At 41.8% G+C, this 12,683-nt stretch overlaps 1 protein-coding gene across 2 annotated transcripts; it reads right to left on the bottom strand.

The window, feature by feature from the left end:
• Positions 1-2,622: 2,622 nt before the first annotated feature.
• RB195_006697 (uncharacterized protein) lies at positions 2,623-11,722 on the bottom strand (the record flags this gene model as incomplete). Of its 2 annotated transcripts, XM_064179924.1 has the most annotated exons (15): positions 2,623-2,875; positions 2,932-3,005; positions 3,408-3,466; positions 3,550-3,589; positions 3,885-4,024; positions 4,095-4,237; positions 5,258-5,368; positions 5,443-5,572; positions 5,798-5,945; positions 6,022-6,114; positions 6,628-6,697; positions 7,462-7,562; positions 9,608-9,758; positions 11,364-11,539; positions 11,606-11,722. In XM_064179924.1, the coding sequence occupies 15 exons, from the start codon at positions 11,720-11,722 to the stop codon at positions 2,623-2,625; spliced, it is 1,806 nt and encodes a 601-aa protein (XP_064036840.1). The 2 variants fall into 2 exon arrangements, with proteins under 2 accessions (XP_064036840.1, XP_064036841.1); XM_064179923.1 differs by lacking the exons at positions 3,408-3,466; positions 3,550-3,589.
• Between the last annotated feature and the right edge of the window lie 961 nt (positions 11,723-12,683).

The raw sequence follows: 12,683 nt of genomic DNA, 5'->3' as shown, positions 1-12,683 counted from the left end.
CCAGTTTGACTGTTTAAGATTCTTTTGTGGTCTTCCCTCTCAAAATTATTTATGTTCCGCGGCACCCATAAATCCAAATTCAACGATTTTCGACACGCTTGACTGCATTAGGTCGTTTTGTGGCCTTGTCTTCCATTATTGTGTAGTCCACATACGTGATTGAAGAGCTTTACCCTCTAGAAAATCGATAAGGATGCATACAAGTTGTTGCTTAAAAGTTGGTTTTCCATTTCTATAACTTTGTTGGTGAAAATTCTATATTTGAGAAAACGTTAGAGATCTCCAATGTTTCCGAGTAGATAGTAGCTATCTTAACCTATACTGAGATATTAAAATTTTTATTACTTTACCATGTATAAATTTAGTAACATGGAAATCGAAATAGTCGGTCTTATTATACAGTTTAGTTGAATTTTTATTATCATTGATCATAACACTTATACCCAAGAAATCGCAATAACGTTGACTTCGATGAGTCCCTCAATTTCTAGAGTATTGTTATAAACATATTTGAGTATTTGATTAACAGCATCTTTGTTGTAGTTGTGAATTATGAATAAATTATCCATGCTTCTGCAATGTATAAAAACATCACGTTTTCTTTGCACTCATGTTGCACCGAATCAAGGCAACCAGCAACGCAACACGTACGTCGGAGCATTCACATACGCCGTTCTCTGGTGCCTCGTAGTTGATGCAACAAGGCGAAGCTGAAGTGTCAATAGGACACGGGACCTAAGATCGTGTAAATATATACAGTATATTGGTTGGGTAGCTCTTTTGATGCCACGTGGGTATTCTTGAACGGATCGCTGTCACTGTTAGCACCACTGCGACCTCAAACCTGGGTAATTAAACTTTGTCATTAATCACACATAACGGCGTAAGCAATCATGATATATAACAACGGACTTATTCTGTGTCGTGTGTGTGTGTGTGTGTGTGTGTGTGTGTGTGTGTGTGTGTGTGTGTGTGTGTGTGTGTGTGTGTGTGTGTGTGTGTGTGTGTGTGTCAGTCACGATATTCAAAAGGGGAATGCGACGGATCCACTGGCATCGAGCTGGTGCCTCGACGCTAGAAAGCTATAAAATGGGGTGCGACGGGTCCACCGGCATCAGATTGGTGCGCCGGCGCCAGATACCTATAGAAGTGGGTGCAAGGGGTCAACCGGCGCCAGATACCTATAGAAGGGGGTGCGACGGGTCCACCGGCGTCAGATTGGTGCGCCGGCGTCGCACCCTATAGAAGGGGGTGCGACGGGTCCACCGGCGTCGGGTTGGTGCGCAATAACTTTGTGTGCATTACGCAAAAGATGGATGGTTGCAGTCGTTTCATAGCCGTGGCCACTGGGCGCTTTGCTTTTCACCTTTAAGACTTCTCCGCGTGCCTATTTCCTTCTTCGTTCGCCTCAAGTTTGTAACATGCCGCTCTCAGAAAGTGGAAATACGCATGGAAACAACTGCTTAAATAGTAGCAAGATGTTTATGTGATCTGACGTGGAACGTTGTCTTTATCAGTAGGATGATGTCTTTCACGTCATTTTATGGCAAAACATCATTCTTTGATAACTGTTTGTAGAAAACAGGAGGAAAATCCATATTTCGCGTGATACTTTTAAATTTTGTCTTTAATATATTGATAAGAAGTGTTTGAAGTTGAAGTTCGAATGTTCTCCAAATATAGAACTGAAGAGTTTGGAAAGAAGACTATGAAATCTTTCGCTCTTAGTTATAATATAAAAAAGGAAGACAGATTGTAAGAGATGCACAAGTCCAATTTCGTAGAACTAAAAACACTAATATTAATTTTCGTTGATCAGTGAAGGCGTGCGAAGCAAGCACCACAGAAAGTCTGAAGTCCGGCTTTAGCTCGACGCTCAGACTGGTAATAATGTATTAGTCTGGACAGGAAGTCTTGTCACAATTTTTCTTTTATTTTCTGCTTTATTTTTTTTGTGGTGTAAGAATTCATCGAGCCAGCACTTTTCTGTTGCCGAGGGCCTGGAGGCGACTGACGTCTGTTGAGTGGCTATACCCGTCGCAAGACTGCGGGTGTTGACCTCCGGATCCTCTTTGGCGGCGTCGAGAATGGTGGAGTCTTCGATAGTGTGTTGGTGTCCCAACCCGCGCTTATCTTCAAAGTCGGTGTCTCTGCTTCAGAAACGAGCTAACCAGCGCTTGACAGTTCTGATGGTAGTGGTCTTCTGTATGTTCGTCATTTTTCTTGTCATCTGCATTGACAACCTCTTCTCCTAGAGAAAATGACCTTGCAGTAACCGGATACGTGAAGAAACAATTGTTTACCAGGTTTTGAAACTGCCCTGGTCACTAACAATAAAAAAACAGGGGTTACTTCTCTGGAATCAACTCGTAAGCTCATCACTCCAACCAAGAAAGGTGATCCGTGTCAAGTGTTTTTAGTACGTTAGCGTCTGGATCATTGTTTCTAAATGTTGACCGTACTGGTGCAAGTCGTGTTAATGTGGTACAAAAAAATTGTAAAACTAGATTCCTATATAAGACGTTCAGCCGTACAATATGAGCCAAATACAGTATTATTTATTGACAACCCGCCTTCATAACATATAAAACAAAAGAAAGGACCGAATTTCTATTTTGCTGACTAGAACCGTACGTCTTCCTCAAAAGGAACTACTTTTCTGCGATGTCTTCTCCTTCTTGAGATTACATGAGATACGCTAATGAACAGCAGCAAGGCAATTCCGATTGCTAATAGAGAGAACTTAATGTAGTCGACAAGCTTTGGGACCAATACAAATCCTAGCCAGATCTTATTGTACGTCACATTGAATAGTACAGCATGCGAATCTTCCCAGAAGATCGGGATTATCGACTCCGCGATATCACGGTTTTGTCTGAAACAACGTGGTTCTCTTTATATTTGTAAAATATTCACTGGAGTACAACTTACACCACTCCTTTACTCTTCATAACCGGCATTGATACTTGCAATCGATAAAGGACTTCCGTCACGGCACCAGAGTACTGTAACCAAGAACTTTTTGATCACTTTGGTCGGTCAGCGTTTTCTCAAATTGAGAATGTCGCGATCTCTCCGCGAATAGATAGGGTTATGGTATAGTTCAAAAGAACGAGCGTGATCACATCATCTTTCAGAATCCAGAAGAACGGCACCAGAAATGACCTTGTCACACCGAATCCCTTTACAATACATCTAATAAAGTCCTAATTCTGCGAGCGAGTGGGAGGCAATCAACGGGTTGTTGACAATTTTTCTCCCGCTTGCTGGCAGACGCTGTGTGCATGCCTGCTCTAGTAGACATGGCAAGTTACTAAGTGCCTCGTGGAGGGTTTCGATTCAAGCCGTTTTCCACGCTGATTTTCTGAATAATTAGAAGACATTGGGCGCAATCACTTGTGAACTACTCCTCCTTTCATAGCCATTCGTGGAGAAATCTCAGCACTCTCATTTCCCTGGTGTCCGCCTTTAAAGTTATTCTTCTGGTTTTCAAATGATATGGCGTCAACCAGCTACTCATGTAACACCTTCAACGCAATATTTGCGTACCTATCCCCACGTAGATGTGCATCTGTTCATACATTGTGACCTGAAAGCATATATCCAGTGGTCCCATGAAAATACCACAACTTTTAGGACCACAGTCTACCACCGAAACAATTCCTACACTGGTTGACACTGGTTTGATTAAATAATGCAACAGGAATTTGTGGGTTTGATTTTTACTTTTCTCCAGGGGTGCTTCTAATTTTTGTAGGAAGATTGGGTTAAGAATATACTGGAGAAAAACAAGCACATCATATTAGTTTCGTTAGTTCCGATTAATTTTATATATTTTGACAAAGACCTCGTTTAAAAAGCCAAAAGAACGTAAATTAGCCAACCGGTTCATGACTGTAAACCATAGGCATGTGTGTTTCATTCTTGGGGTTGAGACCGACAACGGAGTTGATCATCTGTGGTGGCGAGTAAAGGAAATGAGGAGGAGAGTACATTACAGCAAATGGAGTGGGTTGGAGCCGCCCTGACAACAGGATCATTGATTTTGCGACCAGAAGAAGAGTCAGTGACAAGAATGAAGAGAATCAGGGTACCTGGATAGCAAACAAGTGGGAATATTCCAGGTGGGACGAGATAGGTGCCATCAACGTAGCTCATATTGCAGCAATTATGGCAGAGATTCTTCTGGGAATTACAGTTGACTTCGTGCGGATCAACACATTGACTGGGGTCTCGGCTGGAAATCTTCACTACTGTAACATTAGTTGATTTTTTCTTGGAAAGCAATTTTTCAGCGAGAGTTGTTTTATAGACTTTTTTCGGAGCAAGCGAACCAGCGGCTAACAATCCTGCTGGTAATGGCGCCCTCCCACAACGCGCTGTTGATGTTGGCGTTGTTCATAAAACATGACGGTTCGAAGCTGCTTTTGCGAAATTGACATCGTAGGAAGGAACGGCACCCCGCTATGCATATTTTTTGTAGAGAAACTTCGGAGTTGTCCTCCAACTACCACATGATACATCATGGGTGCCGATCAAAAATCGAAAGTTCTCGGCTTCTCAAAAAGAAACCTCACAACATTTCTTTATTAACCCAATAATTTCCGCGCAATTCATGTTATTTTCGGCGTTTGGCAAATTCAATTCATAGTTTTTACGAAGAGTTCCAAAAATTATGAATCAGTGTCAGATCAAAATGTAGTCGAAACCCTATGGAAGAAGAGAAACAATTTTTACTACAATCTGAGAGCAACTGAGGTTAAAACCTGCTGATTAAAACATGTTAGAAAGTATAAGAAGAAAAGTAGAGACGCTATCCGTTAAAGCCGACGTATCACGGTTTCGATGTGGTGCGGAGCCCGAAGCAAAAGTGTGGAATTCGAGTAATAGATTGCGGAGCCCAGCGTGGTTCAGCTCACCTTCCCTTAATCGTAGTTAAAAAAACAGCGTTGAAGAGGCCGTTTTTACGACGATTTCAGTAGCAACGCGCCACCTTTGTGCATGCCTCATCCATGTGGTCGAAGATCAGTGAGTCTGCTCGCCAGTCCATTCAAATAAACCGGAACGGGACCAGAACGTGAACATAGAAGCGCGTTAAAACGTACCTTGTAGGTATTACGATCACGATAATTAGGGAAAGGGGAGCGGAACCACACTGGGTTTCGCCATCTACTACACATTTGCCTATCCGAAATCTACGCTTTCTCTGTGGGTTTTGCACCACGTCAAAATCGTGATACACTGCCTTCAAACTCACCCTGGGCAAGACGGCCAATCTGGATAGTAGTTCACCTTTTCTATGTTCCTATATCGAAATCCGGCATTAACGTCAGAAGTAGTGTCGTAGTCTTCATAAGGCACCGAAAAGCTGTAAGAAACCGCTAACATTTAGTTCTTAAGGGTTTGAAAAAAAGTAGAAATTCGTTGAAATTTGTTGCATACGTATAAGATGGAATACTGTGAATAGTAGTCTCTTTCAGGAATGTTTTGGTGAAGGATCGGCACATGAAGGATTGGAAAAAGGGCAGTTCATCGTCTTTTGTCAAGTGCATCTTGCAGAAACTTCCGGAGTCTAAAATTCGAAATTTCCACAAAGTTCTCAGGAAACGTTTGCAGGAAAACCAGCACTACACATAGATTACGCACGTATAGTGAGTGGCAAATGTGTTTAGCCGGATGAACGCGACGGATCTGCCAAGCACGATCTTCTTCTGCTCGGCACACATCTCCTCTACCATTCACTCAGACGGAGACGTACCGCGTTCACCCCGTCGAACACATCCTGTTCCAATCATACCTGATCCTCGTATACTTCTCGAATATGCCGTGGGCCACCACGATTCTGGCAGATATGTCTGATTAGCCCAGGTGACGATTTCACCTATTTTATCGATGTCATCCTTTCCTGTACGTATCCAGTACTCTTCATCGCGACTGTTGTTGTACTGTAATAATCCTCAATTTAAAAAAAAAACTGATGATGGAGACAAAATAACGGGAAATGTTTGAGGGAAACCGTACCCCTTGAAAAAATCCGAGACGTGGCATATCAGGAATTGGTATTGGAATAATACTCTTCCCTCCATTTAGAATTCCGCTCAGGAATGTGACCAGCTATAAAATTTTGATCTAAGTGTAATCTACATAATGTCAAAGAGTTTGAAGATAATATTAGCATTATTAACGAGTAAACTTATACAAATACCAGGAACATTAACTCGGATAGAAAATCTACGCCGGAAGTCCATAAATTGTGCAACTGCTTTGGAAAGAAATGTTTGTATTCAAAATATACACTTTATTTACAAATGTGATATGTTTGTACGCACCTCTTCCGCTTACGTTTTTGTTAGAAGCATTTTTGTGAGCTTGTAGTGAGACGCGAAATGTTTAGAGACACAGAAATGTGATTTGTACCGAAATATTGTGAAGAAACCCAATAATATTCCGTGTGGGCTGCTTTGTGTTTCAGCAACTTCGAAACAAGGTTCCAATGAAAAATTTTTCCAAATAGAAATCGTCTTTGAAAGACTAGTAACTTCCACATTGGAACAAATTGCATTAAAAGAAAAGAACAAACATCCCATGCACTATCAAAAGAAAGGAAGAAACATCCCAAAAGCTTGCCTGAGAATGTCCAATAGTTAGGAGCGCGTCGTTGTAACCATCGAACAAAATCTCTTTGATAGTATGCGATCTGGAATACTGGATTATAAGTTATGCAAGGTATAGAAATAAACAGAGCACTAGCAATGACGATTATGTAGGATATCTTCACCGTTCTGTGTGCTTCTATAATGTCCTGGAAACCTTGGATACTTCGCTCATTTTTATGTTTTAGTTGAATTAGCCAGCTGTTATCTGTGGAATTAAAGGCAGTGTATCACGATTTTGGCGGGATGCGGAGCACAGCAAAAGCTTAGAGTTCAGGCAAAAGATTGCCGAGCCCGTTCCGTTCCACTAATCTTTCCCTAATCATCGTGGAAAAGCGCGGAGAAAGATGCCATTTTTCAAGACGATTTCAGTTCGCACCGCCCTTGTGCACGCGCCGCGTCCAAGTGTGAGCGGTCGAAGGCCAGTGATGTCTCCTCTCAAACCTATTCAAGTGAGACAAATGGATAGGCTGCTGAGGAGACCGAAGCATGTACATAGAAGGCGTTCTAACGTATCTCGGAGAAACTAAAGCGCTTCCCACGCTTAAATTTTTCACGGCGATTCACGATGATTAGGGAAAGATGAGCGGAACCACTCTGACTACCGCGATCTACTATCCGAAATTCGCTGCGGGTACTGCAACACATCAAAAACGTGGTACGCTGCCTTTAAATTTACATTTGAAAATTCTAAATTTTTAAATTTACATTCTTTCTTAAACCTGTTAATCCTAAATAAATTCTAAACTTTCCCCGCACTTTGTGCATGTGCTGAGGAAAAAAATCCGTAAGAAATTTATAATCTTACATAAAAGGATATTCTCCGACCAGTAGTAGACCAAAACCGAGTATCTTCTGAGCTATAGGAGTGATGTGGTACTGTGGATCATATATATTAGCCGCTGCTCCCTGAAAGAACATTGTTTTTGAGTAGTCTTTTAGAAGGGAGTACGGTATCAACGTTATTCCAAAGTTCAAATTTCATTTTTTCGAATCTGATGTGGTGAGGGAATCTGCGTGAAAAGCAAAAAAATCGTTTGTAGACTGCGGGATCCAGGATGATTCCGCTCACCGCTCCCTAGTACTTGTAAAGAGCGAGTGTGGAAACCGCTTTACTTCCTACGAAGTGAGTTAGAACGAGCTTCTATGTACACGTTTCGGTCCCCTGTGCAGTCTATTCATTCGTCTTACTTGAATAGGCTGGTGTGAAGACCTTTTCAATCTTCGACCACTCACTTGTAGACGCGGCGCATGCATGACGGTGGCGCGTTGCAACTGAAATCGACTTCCACGCCGTTTTTCACGACGGCTAGGGACAGATGAGCGGAAATACAACGGATCCGCCAATCTATAACCCCATCTCTAGCTTCTCCCACGTACTCCCTTACTACGTCACTCCTTGTGGTATGCTGCCTTTAAGCAGCTGGGCTCGAGGTGGTGCGGTGCAGCGTAGAGGTTGGAATCTAAGGATGAGCCTTGCTCACGCCATCCCTCGTAGTTTTGAACCGATATCTCCACCGCGCCGCTTCGAGCACAGCCGCTTACACAACAGCACCGTGCTTCATGTCGATTGCACCCTACCATGGATACAGTCAGCCTTGCATGTGTTGTTGCAGCGTGATTGATTACATCATTCCGCGTTTGTGCAGCTTTACTGTTGATGTGCGCTGTGCAGATGCCTTCACCATGGCTTTTAGTAGTACAATCAATGGATATCCACGAAACTTAGTAAGCATGACCCTACGAATACAGTACGTCCATAAAATCCCTTCCTGACCCCAAGTGGAGCGCAAAAACGAAATCATGGTGTCGTAAATGAGATGTATTTGTAATTTCATCACACCCTGTATAACTATGCTATTCACAAATATTGGAAAGGCGGACAGTGCCTACCTCTATCGAGCACAAAACTTTTCACGCCAATTGTAAATCCGGGGTCCAGCAATTCTGAACCTCTAGCTCCTCAAGATAAAAAAATATCAGGGGTTCGCTGATGCACGATAACGTTGATAAGGGCGAATCGGTAGCAACAACATCACTTCCAACTGACTATATTCCTTAAGAAAAGAGGTTTCCTTTAAGGTCACCGTTGTTGTTCACCCCTATGATTGTAGCATTTTCTGTGCATTTGATAGTAGTAAAGATAAGTAGTAAAACAGTAGCAGAACAAACCATATTACGGTAGCAGCGCGATCGGAACCGAATGTTAGGAATGGAGAATTTTGTGTGAGAAATTATGGGATTATACTCAGGGAGTTCTAGTGGATTACAATCATGTCAGAGCGACCAGGTTTTTAAGGGGATTGTGTAAGCGGCTGCGCTTTTAGCTAGTACTTTAGTGGAGGAACCGTTCAGCTCTGCAATCCGACTGGCGTTAGCTAGGTCCCACTGCATTCTCTTAGCCAATTGCACTGCAAGTGAGGTCGTTTTGACCTACGTGTAGCCTTGATAGGTGTCAAATAACATATGCTCAAGACGAAATACTACACTTCGAACATTTTCTCTTGGAATGGGTTAACTCTTGCAGAGTGACTGTATTTATTTTTTTACACTTCGCTCTTTAACAAGTTAAGTGAATTTGAGAGCAAGAATTGCTCATATGCAGGAGAAAAAACCCACAAATATGAACTCAGCAGCTGCGTCAAGACGAAAATTTTTACTTATTGCGGTCGTGTGAAATTCGACTATATTTCTTTCTTCTTCAAAGTTTGAAATCGTGCTACTGTAATGAAAATACGGAAAGTGACGCAGAACATTCCTTCCTTACGTGGTAAGCACAGTGAGTGCCATGACAGTACCCGCACAGAAAATAGTTCCACGAAATGAGATCTCAGTAAGATCTGGTGGTGTTAGAAGAAAATTCCTTTTCATACCAAAAATTCCTTTTACAATTCAAGAGTCCTTGACTGAATTTGGTAAAAAAAAACATTCACAGGAGAGATTTATGTACTCACAATCCCGACTGGATTCGGAATTACGACCATATCATCCCAGGAGCAATCTGGGCACGTGTATTCCTCGCTGATGATGTATTTTTTGTAGTTCTGATAGAACACCTTGTTGCCGTCCTCACTCCATCTCAAGAATCGTTTCTGCTCTGATTCCCTAAAAAAAAGTTGCTCGATTCTAAGGTGATTTTATGTCTTTCCTTACGTAATCGAGGAGCTATGTAGTAAAAGAAAAACTGAAGAGCAGTTAGAAGCAGTCAGAAATTTAAAGAGATGGAATTGCAGTAGGGAGAGATTTGTAAGCTTATTTACTGCTAAGAACAGATTTTCCGCAGCGTTTACAAATTTTTGCGTAAGGTTTACTGCGTCAAAATGCGTCAAAAAAATCATTTGACAGCGCCGAGTATGTTTCTGATCAGACGACCTGATCCATTTCCACTTGGGCAGGTTTAGGCAGAATTGTATGTACATGTGTGTATCCAGAAGTAGTAAGTAGTGAGTGTAGCGACAGACGCGTCGCATCATTTCGGTTGAATATACTCGGCGATGACTATATCTGCTTGAAGGCAGCGTACCACGAATCAGGGGTGATACGGATTTCAGGTGGAGTATCCGTATACGAAGTAGTTGATTATGGAGATCGGGGTGGATCCGCTCATCTCCCTGCATCAGTGCAAGCAGCCGGCCCCTGAATGCTGTTTTGTACGATGGCTTCTATTGCAGCGCGTCACTCTTGCACGCATAGTGTCCCTTACTACCTATCGGGGCAGTCCGGATTGATTTTCGACGAATCGCAGAGCGGAGGCGGCGCAAGGGATGGTGCGTTGCAATAGATGGCGTCGTACAAAACAACATTCTGGAGGCGGTTGTTTGCAGTGATGCACAGGGAGAGATGAGCGGAACTACCCCCGTCTCCATAATCTACGACCCGTATACGGATACTCCACCTGAAATCAGCACCACCTCAGATTCGTGGTATGCTGCCTTTAATCTACAACCCCTTTCGACATTGAGGTGATTGCTGGTTTAGAGCTAGTACTTCGCCTAGATGGTTAACAACTGTTGCAAATTTCCAGAAGCATCATTGTTCACTTTTCAGAAAGCAACGCACATGCGCTTGCCAAAATAGGATGCACTTTTGGGCGAAGAGTAGCACACTATCATTGTAAGGCGCAACGATTATCAGCACATGGAGAGCTCTCTTCTGATAAGCAATCTATGCGTCCATCCCAGCTGCACTTCTAGTTAGGAGATAACCTTCGAAAGAAGGAAAATGTTTCCATTTATTTTCATGAAGATAGTGGAGAAACGGGTAAATATAACCAGATCAAAACAGTTAATACACTCCAAAAATTTTCGCTACCTTTAATTAGATTGAATGCCGTTTAACGTTTTCGAGAGCAGTATATGCGGGTTTTTGAAGAGAAAAGACATAGGAACGTCGTCACCCTCATATTCTGGATTCTTTCCTTTCTTCAGTTCTTTGTCGTACTGTTTTTCTACTCCTTTGTCCTGTCTGAAACTTAATTTTCCTCCTCCTCTTCGCTTTTAATTAGTCACTTTTTTTTATCAGATGAAGACTTTGTTCTTTTTCCTCCAATTTCATTTAGTAGCTCAAAAATATGGTTCTCTTGTGCTGTTAAAGTGAATTTTGTGAGACATTTGAGGACCGAGGAACGATCTACTGGAAAGAAAGAAGGCAGTAAGACGCACTCGTGTATAAGGTAAATGCTATCCAGTCGTGAATACCTCGCAAACTCACATGACTGCATAGGACTGAGTTTCGATTAGGCGTGGTTTGGCTCCTTCGTAGACGATTTCATCCGGATTCGACACATTGAAGAAGAAAAAGCGCATCACATTTTTCATTGGTGGATTGGCCATCATAAAAGCAGAATAACTGAGACTCATGTCTTCGTTCTGTGAGAATTGAAGGTTCTAAAAACGGGAAGATCTTAGAGGAAAATACGGAGAAATTAACCAGAAAGTACTTGTAGAACTCACTTTAACCACTGCCTTAGGGTAAATAACAGGAAATACACTCCATGTTATGATCGATATGATTAAACAGAGGACAGCTATTATCACAGTAATCAGTTCCCACCTTCGAAACTTCATCATGTTGCTCTTTTTATCCTTGGAATAACAATAATTCTTGATCCAAGCAGACTAGAAGTCGATACAGCACAGTGGGAAATACAGTAATTAGAGCAGAAGACGAATAAAACGAATAAAACGTTAAAGTGGTCTGAGGATGAAGGTCTCTCCAGTTGTCGGCGCTTATCAGCGAAGTAACTATGTGCTCGTTATACGGCCAGAACTATCACTCATACTGCTTGCATCACCACATAGCTAATCTCACAATGACATTCCGACGGTGGCAAACACCCATAAGAGAATGGACGGGAAGCAGAACAGCGAAAAAAACCTCTTTCTATACTGCATGTGACTATTTTGTCCTTTCGATACTCCACTGAAACCTTTCGACATTCCATCTCTACAAATAAAAGCACTAAGGATGCAGCGAAAAACGCAGCAGTGGGCGAGGCGTTCACGGAAGACGGACCTGGACACACCTTCCATTCCGGTGTTATACAAATGCAGAGATACATTGAGGTTAAAGTGTTTCGTTGCTTTCTCTTGACTTCTTGATAAACTTAGTGGAAATGTAATAAAAGGCTTGAACAAGAACATATTTATTTTCCTCTTTAATTTACGTTTTTTGGAACTAACCATAGATATGTTAAACGTACTTTTTTTAATCATCGCAGTCAATTTTTCCATTTTGTTCTGTACTCCTTCACTAACGACACGAATATTTTACGTTGAAACTTGGCACATTTAGTGGATATGCAGCAATAATATCTATGCGACTAAAAAGATCTTCGGTAAATTTTGTTCTGGAGTGTTCTGAAGATAAAATCGAACCAGTTGTGTGTGTCACAGTTTTCGGCAGTGACACAATTAGAGCTTACTACCGTAGAGTTACTTTCTCTAACTGTTTACAACAACATTCTGTACTATAAACGTAAATTTTTAGATTTTTATCCAGATTTTTATTGTTGATTTTGATTTTTTTATT

The sequence above is a fragment of the Necator americanus genome, chromosome I, assembly GCF_031761385.1.
Source record: "Necator americanus strain Aroian chromosome I, whole genome shotgun sequence".
NCBI classification, from domain to species: domain Eukaryota; kingdom Metazoa; phylum Nematoda; class Chromadorea; order Rhabditida; family Ancylostomatidae; genus Necator; species Necator americanus.
This window is presented reverse-complemented; position numbering and strand designations above follow the sequence as displayed.